We start from the raw sequence: 15,453 nt of genomic DNA on the forward strand, positions 1-15,453 counted from the left end.
AGAAAGCAAGACACAGTTGAGGAAGGCAAGTTATTCATTATGATGGGGTAGGATATGCTGAGAGAATTAAAATAGAAGGAGAAGATACTGGTCAGGTGGATAGAGACCAGCTTTTGCCTTGCTAAACAGTTTAGAGTTCAGCCTGTTAGCAGGCATGCTGATGATTTCAATCAGGGGAATTACAAGGTTGGATTGTAGGTTAGACTCAGAGAAACTGTAAGCAACCTGGTGGGGGATTCATGTCTGATTCATCTCTGTGTTTCCTGATTGTGCTCAGCATAGTGCCAGGCACATGGTTTATGTACAAATTGCATTTGTTAAGAAGTGAAAGAAAGGGATGTGTCCACTCTTAGACTGCAACACAAATGGAAAGGTGTGTGACTGCTTCCGTGTCCTGGCTATTGTAAATAGTGCTGCAATGAACATCGGAGTGTATGCATCCTTTCAAACTATGGTTTTCTTTGGATATATGTCCAAGAGTGGGATTGCAGGATCATATGGTAGCTCTATTTTTAATTTTTTAAGGAACCTCCATACTGTTTTCCATAGCGGCTGTACCAATTTACATTCCCACCAACAGTGTAAGAGGGTTCCCTTTTCTCCACACCCTCTCCAGCATTTACTGTTTGTAGATTTTTTGCTGATGGCCATTCTGACTGCTGTGAGGTGGAACCTCATTGTAGTTTTGATTTGCATTTCTCTAATAGTGATGTTGAACATCTTTTCATGTGTTTTTTGGCCATCTGTATGTCCTCTTTGGAGAAATGTCTATTTAGGTCTTCTGCCCATTTTTCGATTGAGTTGTTTGGTTTTTCTGATACTGAGCTGCATGAGCTGTTTGTATATTTTGGAGATTAATCCCTAGTCGATTGCTTTGTTTGCAAATATTTTCTCCCATTCTGAGGGTCGTTCTGAATGGACAAAGAAGATGTGGTACATATATACAGTGGAATATTACTCAACCATAAAAAGGGATGAAATAATGCCATTTGCAGTGACATGGATGGACCTAGAGATTGTCATACAGAGTGAAGTAAGTCAGAAAGAAAGACAAATATATAATATTGCTTATATATGGAATCTAGAAAAATGGCACAGATGAACTTATTTGCAAGGCAGAAATAGAGTGACAGATGTAGAAAACAAACTTATGGTTACCAAGGGGGGAAGAGGAGGTGGGATGAATTGAGAGATTGAGATTGACATGTATACAGTACTATATATAAAATAGATAACTAATGAGAACCTACTGTATAGCACAGGGAAGTCTACTTGGTGCTCTGTGGTGACCTAAATGGGAAGGGAATCTAAAAAAGAATATATATATACATATATATGTATATATATGTATATATATACATATATATATACACACACACATATATACACATATATATATACACACATATATATACACATATATATACATATATATATATATATGGCTGATTCACTTTGCTGCACAGCTGATTCACTGCTGTACAGCAGAAACTAATACAACATTGTAAAGCAACTATACTCCAATAAAAACTAATTTAAAAAATTTGTGGAGCCCTGTACAAAATGAAAAAAAAAAAAAAGACATATGAGCTGTAAGCTGCACACTTCACCTGTATTACTCAGATCACACAGGTAGAGGGCATTTTCTAGCTTCCTGAGCCTGTCGACCCATGTCTCACATTCTTCAGATGTGTTTTTCATCACTGGACTGACAAAAGGCTGTGAGACTGGCCTGATCTTCAAAGTGCTCAGGAGATCTTTGCGGGCTGAAGTCTCAGCAGGAGGGTTTTCTGGCTGCAAATCCTTTTCTGGAGTTTTCTACCAAAACAACACAAACATTTCACTGGCAACATATTCATAACCCAGAGCTCCCCCAGTATCTTGGCCAACATGAGGCTACACAACTAGCAAGATTTATTGTAGGTCTGGCTTTGTAAAGAACTACTATGTTGAATACTCTCTTTTTTCTTTAAGAGAAGGATAACATTGTGACTTTTATTCAGTTTGCATTTCTGATTTACACAAACAGAGGTTTTTGTAACTGACTGAGACTTTCATGATGTTCTACTCTGTTTTATACTAGTGGGATCAATAGGCAATGCATATAGTTTCTTGGTGGGAAAACCTCTGGATCGTGAGTATGAGATTCTTGACAAAAAGTGATTGAAACAATAATGGTGTTAACTTTGGCTTGTGGGCTCACTATAATGAAGCGTAAGGCACTAGTTCTGTCTGTCCTATTCATTTAACAAAGGAAGCTGAAGTCCAGAGTGGGGAAGTGACTTACTAAGATCATATAGTGAATGGTAGACACAAAACTAGATTGAGGTATATACCTAGCTCATCTTTGTATCCTAACCCCATGTCCAGTACAAAATAGAGATCTTTTTAGAATAAATAGACACATGAGTGTCAGTAGAGCCATGTAAGACATTCTGTCACCTGTCATGTAGAGAGAGTGAGCATCTATTGTTTGATCTGCCCAACCCCAGTTTTCCAGGAATTGCCCCTCCTTTCAATCCATATGGCTATAGAGAGAACCGTCATGTGTCTAAGCACATAGTGCAGGACTGGGCATCTAATGCAAAATGTTCAGTAAACACATTTTCCAGTGATTTTGGAACCATTTGTGAGAGTTAAAGCCAGAGATAGGAAAACAGAGATCATTCTGGATGAGAGGTAAGAAGAGAGAGACAGAGAGGATATGAAACTGACAGCAGAGAAGAGAGAAGATATAAGAAGTCATGATGATGTTCAAGGTTCAAGTCTTTGATTTTATTGTTATGTTTCTATCCTTGGGGAGATATATGTATACATACATACATACAAATAAATAAATATATATATATATATATATATATATATATAAATATATATATTATGCTCCTTCCTTATCCTTCTAATAAATTAAGTTGGTAGACTTGGTTATATTAATTGTAATTCAAATATTCTTAACTAATTTTTCATAGAATTAGGCTTTCCAATTTGTATACCATCTGTGCTTCTCCCAAATTTCAAATACCTGAATTTCTCCAATTTTGTACCTTGTCTCAAACCTCTCACATATAAGCTGTGGAGATCCCCTTGCTCTAAAGAATAGTAATTTAAATAAGAGGCCAAGTTAACAAACATGGATTCAGCTGCTACTGGGGAATGTGAAGAATTGTCTTGTTTAAAATAATATAATGTTATACAAAACTGTACCCATACGGATGACTAGTGACCAGTACATTTTGAGAGATTAATATATAAGAATTCTACTTTGATAAAGTCTATTTTGGGAGAAGCTGAAAGTTTTTATAAAGTAAATAGAATAGTGATTCTCATACTTCTTAGAGCTTTGGACCACTTTAGAAATCCAATGAAAACTTTAGATAATCTACCCAGATGGATGCACATTTGCATACAGCTTGGTGGATGATTTTAGAAAATTCAAAGAGGTCCTTAAAGCTGAGAAACTGACTTTAAATAATTATATATTTCTTCAGATAATTAACACTCTCTTTGACCACTAAAGACAGGGAATGGGGGAATTTGTATGGGCCTGAATTAAGCTAAACCTAGGAAGTAAGTACGTAAGTAGATAACTAACTAACTAACACACCCTATACTGTTTTGGTCCCACTGTGTCAGGATGAAGTCCAAATTCCTTGCTTGGCTCATTCAAGTTCTTGTTCTTCCTTCTCTTCTTTCAATATATACATCATTTTCTCCAGCCACATAAAACCAGAAAAAAAAATACAGCTGTTTGATGCCCTTATGCCTTATATACGCTGTTTCCTCTGTTGTAAAACTCCTTCTTGCTACCTATGCCTTGATGCGTTAGGCTCCTACTCATCCTCCAAGGCCCAACTCATATTTCACTTCTTGGGGGAAGCCTTCCCTGATAGCCCCAGCCTAGGTGAGGGGCAATTCTTTGTAGCCCCTTTATCCATCATAGCACTTATTATGGGATAGTGTAATTGTCTGTTAGAGTATCTCTCCCATCTGCTAAAGATCTTGAGCCTGGACCTGTGAGATTATCATTTATGTATCTTCAAGTTCTGGTTAGTGACTGTCACATAGTTGGTTCTCAAGATATGTTTACAGAATGAATAAGTGAATGAATAAATGAGTGATTTTCCTGGAACAATAGGAAAGTTGCTTTACCAAACTTCTGCTTCAAGTCCCCTTTCTAAAAAGTGGGACAACGAATGCTGCTTATACAGGAATATGAGAAGAATCGATTATTGCAGAGGCAGTAAAATCCTCAAACAAGAGGCAAAATAAAAGAGCAAAGTATATATTTTTTATAATCTTATTCACAGCAGACTTAACACTCAAGGAGAAAAGCATTTGCTGTTGTTTCTTGCATGGAAAGAGGCTTGCCAAAATGGATACTATTTTCTAAAATATTTCGAAGTGTGAAGTGCATGAAGAGGCCTCCCGTCATCTGAAGATGAATTATGTTCTAATCCGGGCATTTAAAAACAACAACAACAGAGAAATTCAGGCAGTTTTTCAATTCTGTCTGCATCTTCTCCTGGTTAAGTGCTGGGAATATTAAAATGAATTTTAAATGCTTGCCAGATTTTTTTTTTTAAATCAAAGAGCCCATTACATTTTAAAATGGGATGTCTGGGGAAAAGGTCACCCTAAATTTCTGGAAGCTGGACTTAAGATGTTAAAATAGGTCTCACAACCATCATTTTGGCAGTTGGTGGACTGGTCACAGGCTCTGGAAGGACACCTGTCCACATGCTACAAGTTCAACTTTCAGGGGCCAATGGCAAGCCCATCACTGAGTGGTGATAAGTGGTTTCTGCATGCATACCAGCTAGGAGAGAAACCAACCACACTTTAGGAGTTTGTCTGTATTCCTTCTCTGCTGGAGTAGAGTCTTGAAGTCAAAGATAGTCTGATAGTCAAGGCACTGGGTGGAAATCAAAAATTCAGAAGGGAGGGCCTCACCCAGCATCAGTGAATAGAAGGTGAAGGATTGGTGAAGCCCTTCGCCGAGGTCTGTATACCCAGCTGCATACCATATGTTCAGTTTTTCCTTGAGATATCTCATTAACTTCAGGATGCACTGGAGTAGCAGAGGTTTCCTTTCCTTTCTTTCCTGGATGAGAAAGAAAAAAATGGTTTTAGTTTGGTCTCTTCATTTTAAGACATACACATATACACCCAGGCAAAGAAAATGTGGAGGCTTTGCTATACGATTGGCATTGTAAATGGTGATGGGGATACACTGGTGGATAAGAAAGATCTAGTTCCTGCCCTGATGAAGCTCAAAAAGGGGAGGTAAATGCTAAATAATCACTCAAGATTATTATTTAATTACAAACGACCATAAACACAACACAGGAATATGTGAAAATAAATTCCTTTTGGGCTAGGGATAGGAGTGGTGAAGGATCAGAGAAGGCTTCTTGGAGGAAGTGACACTTCAAGTGGGGACCTGAAGGATGAATAGGAGTTTCCAGGCAAAGGTGATTGTGGGCATGTGCATAGAGCAGAGAGTTCCAGATAAGCAGAGACATCAGCCTGTAGAACTGTCCTGAATCAGGAGGGCTTTTACAGTTTGGGAAGTGGCATGGGACCTCTTCCTGTGGTTCTGCCTCTTAGAGAAGCAGGCACTTCTGCCTCCTTTACCACCCAAGTTTGCACTTGAAGGATCGTGTAAAACCTTTGTCTTCTCCCTTCCTTGTTCCTTTCAATGGTCAGAAGTCCTATATGGGAAGAGGTTTGAATGGCATCCCTAACCCAGGAGATTTTACTGTTCAGGTGCTAGCTGCTCGGGCTGCTGCCTTCATGAATAGAAGAAATTTCCTTAGGATGCAGGAAAGAGACATAAAGACCTTCAGTTTAAATCCTCTGAGGCTTATTGTGGGCATCATTCATTCATCACTCAGCACCTGTCATCAGACTTGGCAACATTCATTTACTGTATAAATCAGTATGACGACGACACAGCATAGACTTCTGGGAGCTTCAGCTTCAATATTTACTGTGTAATTCAAATATGCCATTAACAAATACATATTGTTTCTGAGTTGGGTGTTGCTGTTTTCAATAAAATGGTTCAATCAATGAATTTTAAACAAAAGGTAGAGGGTGACAGTATAACACAGTGGTGGAGAATAGAGGCTCTGAAGTCAGATGCCTTGAGTTTGAGTCTTGGCTCCTTTCTCTATTAGCTGCATGACCTAGGGCAAGGGACTTGTCCTCTTTGTGTCTCAGTTTCCCTTTCTGTAAAATGGGGATAATGCCATCTATAGGTTATTGTGAGGATTAAATGAACTAGAAAATGTAAAGCAAATACTTGGAGCATAGCAAGTACTCAATAAATGTTAACTAATAGTGTTATCTATGTAAGGATGTTTATATAAATAAATTCACATATTGGATCAAAAAGCCTTTTGTTAGACTTTTAACATTGCACCTACAACTCATTATGAATCTTCTCCCACAGTTTCTTGATGGAGAAGGCAATGTGATTTCATAATCTTCTCTGAAGTCCCAGCACCCAGCATTAGAATAAATACTCATTGCATGTTGGTTGACTAAATGGATGATCATGTGCCCTAATCTGAGGTTTGGAAAATACAGTCACTGAATATATAGTTCTGTGTCTCCCATTCCTTTTCAGGCCCTATGGGAGGAAGGATTTCTCTCTTTATCCTTCTATACCTAAGCCAGATGCTATAGATGAACTTTGGTGTCAGATCTGATGCTATAATCTGGCTGCTTCCCTTTACCAGCTGCAAGCTTTCAGATCCTAATTTTGTCAGTCGTGAAAAGGGAATGATAATAGCCTTCTGCAATAATATTGTGGAGATTAAAAAAATTACCTAATAAAATGCTTAACATAGAGAAGATGCCCAATACGAGGTAGTATTATTTGTTATTGTGCTATTTTATGTGATCTTAAGCAATCTAGTTTCTCCAGAAAAGAGGACTTTACATTAATTATGATGTGCCAGGCATTTTTGTGGGCACTGTTCACATGCATTATCCCTTTTAGTATAAGATCTAGAACCTAGAGTTGGTCCTGGTCCAGTTTCTCTACTGTCTGCACTTCTAAAAGTTCTATTAGAAGAAGATGCATGTTCGTCTCCCTGGTCTCTTTTAAGCTTCCCTTTCTCCCTCCTAATGCCTATAAGCATATTTTAAAAGGTAATGGTTTGCACATGTGAAAATTGAGAAACCTGAGGCAGAGGTGATTTTTTTTCTTTCTAACACAGCAGGAAGGATAAATAATAACCATCTGTCTAGACTGCCAGTTGAAGATTTGTGCTGGAGGAAATAGGCCAAGCTGGATTCTAGAGATTTCCAGGTATTGGAAGGACCAGGTTTCACAGGGCTTCCAGTGAATTCTGAGTTACACAGCCAGCCACACCATCTCTCCCCCACCCCAACTAATGACTTGAAATCAATGGTCTTCAGCACTGGCTGCTAAAATGCTCCCACCTGGGGAGCTTTAAAAATTACCAATGCCTAGGTGTCACACAGACCAATTATATCAGAATCTCTAGGGGTGAGAACCCTTTCGGAATTCTAAAAAATTCCCAGGTTATACTAAAGTAAAGCCATAATAGATAACAACTGACTTAAAAGAATGAAATAATGCCATTTGCAGCAACATGGATGGACCCAGAGATTATCATACTAAGTGAAGTAAGTCAGGTAGAGAAAGACAAATATAATATGACATCATTATATGTGGAATCTAAAAAAATGATACAAATGAATTTCTTTATAAAACAGAAATAGACTCACAGACATAGAAAACAAACTTATGGTTACCAAAGGGGAAAGGGGCAATGGGAAAGGGAGGAATAAATTGGTAATTTGGGATTAACAGATATACACTACTATATATAAAATAGATAAACAAGGATCTACTGTATAGCACAGGGAACTATATTCAATGTCTTGTAACAACCTATAGTGTAAAGGAATCTGAAAAACATTATATATATATATATATATATATATGAATAACTGAATCACTTTGCTGTATACCTGAAACATTGTAAATCAACTATACTTTCTAAGAAAGAAAGAAAGAAAGAAAGAAAGAATGGAAGGAAGGAATGAAGAAAGAAAGAAAGAAAGAAAGATAGAATATGGCCTCATTGGACCTACTGGATGAAGCTTTTGTGAGAAGAAAACATATATATCTTGAATATCTATATATGTCAGACATTTCCCACATGTTTTCTTACTTAATCTGAAGAATAACTCTGTGACGTAGAAATATCTCCATTTGACAGGTGAGGAGACTGAGCAATGAAAGTTTCAGTTATCTGCTTGAGATGACAGAGGTAGGGTTAGGTTGGGATTCTAACCCATTCACTCACTCAATAAACATTTGTTAAATGCTTATTATGATACAACAATGAACAAGGCAGAATCTTCTCATGGAGTGTACATTCCAGTGGTGAGGGCAAACAAGTAGGTATGAAAAATAATGTCAAGTAGTTATAAGTGCTAGAAACACAACTAAAGCCAATGATGTGGGTAGAAAGTAATTGCAGTTGCTATTTTAGATAGAGAATTCACCAAAGGCCTCTATGAAGTGACATTTAAATACAGTCCTGAGTGGAGAAACAAGGGAGAAAGCCATGCAAATGTCTGGGGAAAGATCATTCCAGGAAGAAGCTATCACAAGGGCAAAGGCCTCAAGGAAGGGAGTATTTGGTGCATTCAAGCAATAACAGAGAAGAGCCTAGCTGACATGGGATGAAAAGAGAAGAGAAGTGGGTTAGATATTTGCAGAACTAAAGGGCCTTATGGGCCATGCATGTGACCCTTCATTATGCCCTTCTAGTGATATCTTGCTGGCCACCCCTCCCTCATCCCAGTGCTGTGGTTTGGTGGGAATAATCCTTAGTTCCAACTCCAATCTTGGTTTCTGATTCGTTGAAGACTATTTTGGTATCCCAATCACAGTCTTGGTTCAAAGACGGACATGAAACTCAGTCTGAGTCTCTGACATGAGAGGAGATATCTGTTACAGTTTCTTAGCTAGTAAAGTTCTCTCCTTCTTGGCAGGACCTCCCAAAAGAGAGTGCTGTGAATATATGATGAACATAGCTGCCAGAGCTATTTTGCTATTATAGGAGTGCCCAGAGCAGCTGGGACACCAACATTTAGAGGCTGAAGATGATGCCAACACCAGGTAAAGCAAGCAGAGAGCCAGAAAGGAGCAGATCCTTGATCTGACACTTGAATGGCTAGATCAAACCATGTCTATAGCTCTTGCTGCTGCAAGACTTTTAAGTTACATAAACGAAATCTCATTATTGTCTAAACAAACTGAGTTGGCTTTTCTGTCCCTTCAGTATAAGTAGTTCTAACTAGGAATTACTATGGATTTTTTTCCTTAATAAAAGGGAGGTTAAGCTCTTAGCCATTTTTCTGTGCTATCTTGAGTGATGGGCCGTCAGAAAATGTTTGAGGGGATCAATGAACCTCTAAGGCTACCATCATTCCCTCCTAATTTTCCCCCATCAGTAGTCATGCTATAGCCCTACTCCATGCTTCCTGCTCTCCTTCTTTCTTTCCCTCACTTCACAGGCTCCACTGTGAAGAGATTCAAAGTTGGGGTCGTATTTCATTTTTGTAAAATACTACTTTAGATCTTAGAACAAACCATGTTTGGAGGAGTCTAAGCTCTTTTGTGTTTGTCTTCATGGGAATTTGTATCATTTCTTGGATCTGTGGCTTGAGATATTTTTATCACTTTTGGAAGGTTTTCAGTCATAATTTCTTCAGATATTGCTTCATCTATACTCTCTTCCTCCTCTCCTTCTGCAACATAATTACACATATGTTGGATAGTGTCACCATTTCCTATATGTCTCTTATACATTCTTTTGTGTATATCCCATCATCTTTTCTCATTTATGCTTCAATCTGGTTATTTCCTATTGAATGATATTCCAGTTCACTAATTCTCTCTTCAGCTATCTTCTATTAAACCCATTTGTTGAGTTTTTAAATTTAATTTTTGTATTTTTTAGTTCTAGATATTCCATTTGATTCCTTTTATAGATTCAAATTAATGGCTGAAAATTCTTCATCTTATTCATTTCCTTAAACATATTAATTACAGTTATTTGAAAATCCATGTCCTGTTTTGTATCATTCATGACCATTTCTAACTGAACATCTTGTATGGATAATTCAAGAGATTTTATAAGATGTTAATGTCTTCCACAGAGGGTTTTTTTCTTCTTTCTGTTGGTTGTTCAATTTGAATTTCAAACAATACCTTTCAAAGAAATATTGTTTTGTATTTTTAAAAGTTTTTATTGGAGTATAGTTGATTTTAAATGTTGTGTTAGTTTCAGGTGTACAGCAAAGTGAATCAGTTATACATATATAGATATATCCACTCTTATTTTTTAGATTTTTTTCCCATATAGGCCACTGTAGAGTATTGAGTAGACTTCCCTATACTATACAGCAGGTTCTTATTAGTTATCTATTTTATATATAGTAGTATGTATATGTCAATCCCAATCTCCCAATTTATCCTTCACCTCACTTATCCCCTGATGACTATAAGTTTGTTTTCTTTCTTTCTTTCTTCTTTTTTTGGCTGCCTTGGGTCTTCATTGCTGCACATGGGCTTTCTCTAGTTGGGGTGAGTGGGGGCTACTCTTCATTGTGGTGTGTGAGTTTCTCATTGTGATGGCTTCCCTTGTTGTGGAGCACAGGGCTCTAGGTGCACAGGCTTCAGTACTTGCAGCACATGGGCTCAGTAGTTGTGGCATGTGGGCTCTAGGGCATGCAGGCTTCAGTAGTTGTGATGCACAGGCTCAGTAGTTGTGGCTCACAGGCTCTAGAGCACAGGATCAGTAGTTGAGGCACATGGGCTTAGTTGCTCTGCAGCATGTGGGATCTTCCTGGGCCAGGGATTGAACCCATATTCCCTCCATTGGCAGGTGGATTCTTAACCACTGTGCCACCAGGGAAGTCCCCATAAGTTTGTTTTCCACATTTATGGCTCTACTTCTGTTTTGTAAATAAATTCATTTGTACCCCTTTTTTAGATCCCACATATAAGCAGTATCATATGATATTTGTCCTTCTATGTCTGACTTACTCCACTCAGTATGACAATCTCTAGGTCCAACCATGTTGCTGAAAATGGCATTATTTTGCTCTTTTTTATGGCTGTGTAATATTTCATTGTGTATATGTACCACCTCTTCTTTATCCATTCCTCTGTTGATAGACATTTAGGGTGCTTCCATGTCCTGGCTATTGTAAATAGTGTTGCAATGAACATTGGGGTGCATGTATCTTTTTTAAAATGTATTTATTTATTTATTTTTGGCGCATTTGTCTTCATTGCTGCATGCAGGCTTGCTCTAGTTGCAGTGAGAGGGGGCTACTCTTTGTTGCGGTGTGTGGGTTTCTCATTGTGGTGTCTTCTCTTGTCGTGGAGCATGGGCTCTAGGTGTGCGGGCTTCAATAGTTGTGGCACGTGGGCTCAGTAGTTGTGGCTCGTGGGCTTAGTTGCTCCGTGAAATGTGGGATTTTCCTGGACCAAGGCCCAAACCTGTATCCCCTGCACTGGCAGGCAGATTCTTAACCACTGTGCACGAGGGAACTCCCACATGTATCCTTTTGAATTATGGTTTTCTGGGGGTATATCCAGTAGTGGGATTGCTGGGCCATATGTTAATTCTCTTTTTAGTTTTTTAAGGAACCTCCATACTGTTCTCCATAATGGCTGCATCAATTTACATTCCCACCAACACTGTAAGAGCATTCCCTTTTCTCCACACCCACTCCAGCATTTATTTTTTGTAGATTTTTTGATGATGGCCATTCTGACTGGTGTGAGATGATACCTCACTGTAATTTTGATTTGCATTTCTCTAATAATTAGTGACATTGAGCATCCTTTCATGTGCTTTTTGGTCACCCATACATCTTCTTTGGAGAAGTGTCAATATAGATGTTCTGCTCATTTTTTGATTGTTATTTGATTTATTTATTCTGATATTGAGCTGCATGAGCTGTTTGTATATTTTGGACATGGATCCCTTGTTGGTTGCTTTGTTTGCAAATTGTTTTCTCCCATTCTGAGGGTTGTCTTTTCATGCTGTTTATGGTTTCCTTGCTGTGCAAAAGCTTTTAAGTTTACTTAGATCCTATTTGTTTATTTTTGTTTTTATTTTCATGACTCTAGGAGATGGGTCAAAAAACATCTTGTGATTTATGTCAAAGAGTGTTCTGCCTTTGTTTTCCTCTAAAAGTTTTATACTGTCTGGCCTTATATTTAGGTCTTTAATTAATTTTGAGTTTATTTTATTTATTTATTTATTTACTTTAACATCTTTATTGGAGTATAATTGCTTTAGAATGGTGTGTTAGTTTCTGCTTTATAACAAAGTGAATCAGTTATACATATACATATATCCCAATATCTCTTCCCTCTTACATCTCCCTCCCTCCCACTGTCTCTATCCCACCCCTCTAGGTGGTCACAAAGCACTGAGCCAATCTCCCTGTGCTATGCAGCTGCTTCCCACCAGCTATCTATTTTACGTTTGGTAGTGTACATATGTCCATGCCACTCTCTCACTTTGTCCCAGCTTACCCTTCCCCCTCCCCGTGTCCTCAAGTCAATTCTCTAGTAGGTCTGCGTCTTTATTCCCATCTTGCACCCAGGTTCTTCATGACCATTTTTTTTTTTTTAGATTCCATATATATATGTTAGCATACAGTATTTTTTTTCTCCTTCTGACTTGCTTCACTCTGTATGACAGACTCTATGTCCATCCACCTCACTGCAAATAACTCAATTTCATTTCTTTTTATGGCTGAGTAATATAATTTTCTCAGTCTCCTTCTTTTCCTCTTCTTCTTCTGGAACCCCTATAATTCGAATGTTGGTGCTTTTAATATTGTCCCAGAGGTCTCTGAGACTGTCCTCAGTTCTTTTCATTCTTTTTTCTTTATTCTGCTCTGCAGTAGTTATTTCCAATTTTTTAATTTTCCAGGTCACTTATCCATTCTTCTGCCTCAGTTATTCTGCTATTGATCCATTCTAGAGTATTTTTAATTTCATTCATTTTGTTGTTCATCATTGCTTGTTTCATGTTTAGTTCTTCTAGGACCTAGTTAAATGTTTCTTGCATTTTGTCTATTCAATTTCCAAGATTTTGGATCATGTTTACTATCATTATTCTGAATTCTTTTTCAGGTAGACAGGTTATTTCCTCTTCATTTGTTAGGTCTGGTGGGTTTTTATCTTGCTCCTTCGTCTGCTCTGTGATTTTCTGTCTTCTCATTTTGCTTATCTTATTGTGTTTAGGGTCTCCTTTTTGCAGGCTGCAGGTTCATAGTTCCCATTGTTTTTGGTGTCTGTCTCCAGTGGCTAAAGTTGGTTCAGAGGGTTATGTAGGCTTACTGGTGGAGGGGACTAGTGCCTGTGTTCTGGTGGATGAGCCTGGATCTTGTCTTTCTGGTGGGCAAGTCCACGTCTGGTGGTGTGTTTTGGGGTGTCTGTGGACTTATAATGATTTTAGGCAGCCTCTCTGCTAATGGGTGGGTCTGTGTTTCTGTCTTGCTAGTTGTTTGGCATAGGGTGTCCAGCACCTTAATTTGCTGGTCGTTGAGTGAAGCTAGGTGTTGGTGTTGAGATGGAGATCTCTGGGACATTTTCGCCATTTGATATTATGTGGAGCTGGGAGGTCTCTTGTGGACCAGTGTCTTGAATTTGGCTCTCCCAACTCAGAGGCACAGCACTGACTCCTGGCTGCAGCACCAAAAGCCTTTCATCCACATGGCTCATAATAATAGGGAGAAAAAGTAGAAAGGAGGAAAGAAAGAAAGAGAATAAAATAAAATAAAATAAAGTAAGGTAAAATAAAATAAAGTTATTAAAAAATAATTTTTAAGAAAAAAATTTTTTTAAAAGTAAAAGAAAACAGCAACAAGAAAAAAATGGCTGGATGGAACCCTAGGACAAATGGTGAAAGCAAAGCTTTACCGACAATATCTTACACAGAAGCATTCACATACACACTCACAAAAAGAGGAAAAGGGGAAAAATAATAAATCTTGCTCTCAAAGTCCACCTCTTCAATTTAGGATGATTCATTATCTATTCAGGTATTCCACAGATGCAGGATACATCATGTTAATTGTGGAGATTTAATCCACTGCTTCAGAGGCTGCTAGGAGAGATTTCCCTTTCTCTTCTTTGTTCGCACCACTCCTGGGGTTCAGCTTTGGATTTGGCCCTGCTTCTGCATGTAGGTCGCAGGAGGGTGTCTGTTCTTCGCTCAGGGTGGGGTTAAAGGAGCCACTGATTCATGGGCTCTGGCTCACTCTGGCAGGAGAGAGGGAGTGGTACGGAATGCAGGGCAAGCCTGTGGCAGCAGAGGCCAACATGATGTAGTACCAGCCTGAGGCATGACATGTGTTCTCCCAGGGAAGTTGTCCCTGGATGCTGGGACCCTGACAGTGGTGGGCTGCACAGGCTCCCCGGAAGAGTGGTGTGGATAGTGACCTGTGATTGCACAAAGGCTTCTTGGTGGTGGCAGCAGCAGCCTTAGCGTCTCATGCCCGTCTCTGGGGTCCGCGCTGTTAGCCGCGGCTTTCGCCCGTCTTTGGAGCTCCTTTAAGCAGCGCTCTTAATCCACTCTCCTCGCGCACCAGGAAACAAAGAAGGAAGAAAATGTCTCTTGCCTCTTTGGCAGGTCCAGACTTTTTCCTGGACTCCTTCCTGGCTAGCTGGGGTGCACTAACCCCTTCAGGCTGTGTTCAAGCCACCAGCCCTCTCCCCATGGTCCGACCAAAGCCCAACCCTCAGCTCCTAGCCCCACCTGACCCGCTGGGTGAGCAAACAAGCCTCTTGGGCTGGTGAGTGTTGGTTGGCACCGATCCTCTGTGTGGAAATCTCTCTGCTTTGCCCTCTGAACCCCTGTTGCTGCACTCTCCTCCATGGCTCCAAATCTTCCCCCCTCTGCCACCCACAGTCTCTGCCTACACAGGGGCTTCTAGTGTGTGGAAACCTTTCCTCCTTCTCGGCTCCCTCCCACTTGTGCAGGTCCCATCCCTATTCTTTTGCCTCTGTTTATTCTTTTTACTTTTGCCCTACCCAGGTACGAGGGGAGTTTCTTGCCTTTTGGGAGGTCTGAGGTCTTCGGCCAGCATTTGGTAAGTGTTCTGTAGGAGTTGTTCCACGTGTAGATGTATTTCTGGTGTATCTGTGGTGAGGAAGGTGATCTCCACATCTTACTCTTCCACCATCTTCCTCAACTCCCCATCTGTCACCTCTTCTCCCTCCTCCAGTTAGTAACTCTTCTTGCCTGTTCACTGTATGCCAGCTGTTGTACTGTACTACTGTACTTTTCAAGGTACTGTACTGTAAGATTAAAAATGTTTTCTGTATTTTTTTTTGTTTGTTTCTTATGTATTATCTGTGTGAAAAGTATAAAC

The 15,453-nt window shown here is 39.2% G+C and overlaps 1 protein-coding gene across 1 annotated transcript in view; it reads right to left on the reverse strand.

Moving 5' to 3' along the window:
- Nucleotides 1–15,453, reverse strand: part of CUNH1orf87 (chromosome unknown C1orf87 homolog) — a 154,104-nt gene that overhangs the window by 6,192 nt on the left and 132,459 nt on the right. Inside the window, exons 2-3 of the mRNA XM_024756225.1 lie at nt 5,022–5,101; nt 1,611–1,818 (exon numbers count right to left, since the gene is read on the reverse strand). Of these exons, the coding sequence (XP_024611993.1) occupies nt 1,611–1,818; nt 5,022–5,101 (288 nt within the window). The remainder of the gene's footprint in view (nt 1–1,610; nt 1,819–5,021; nt 5,102–15,453) is intronic.

Source organism: Neophocaena asiaeorientalis, unplaced genomic scaffold (genome assembly GCF_003031525.2).
Source record: "Neophocaena asiaeorientalis asiaeorientalis breed wild unplaced genomic scaffold, Neophocaena_asiaeorientalis_V1.1 scaffold205, whole genome shotgun sequence".
Lineage (NCBI taxonomy): Eukaryota > Metazoa > Chordata > Mammalia > Artiodactyla > Phocoenidae > Neophocaena > Neophocaena asiaeorientalis.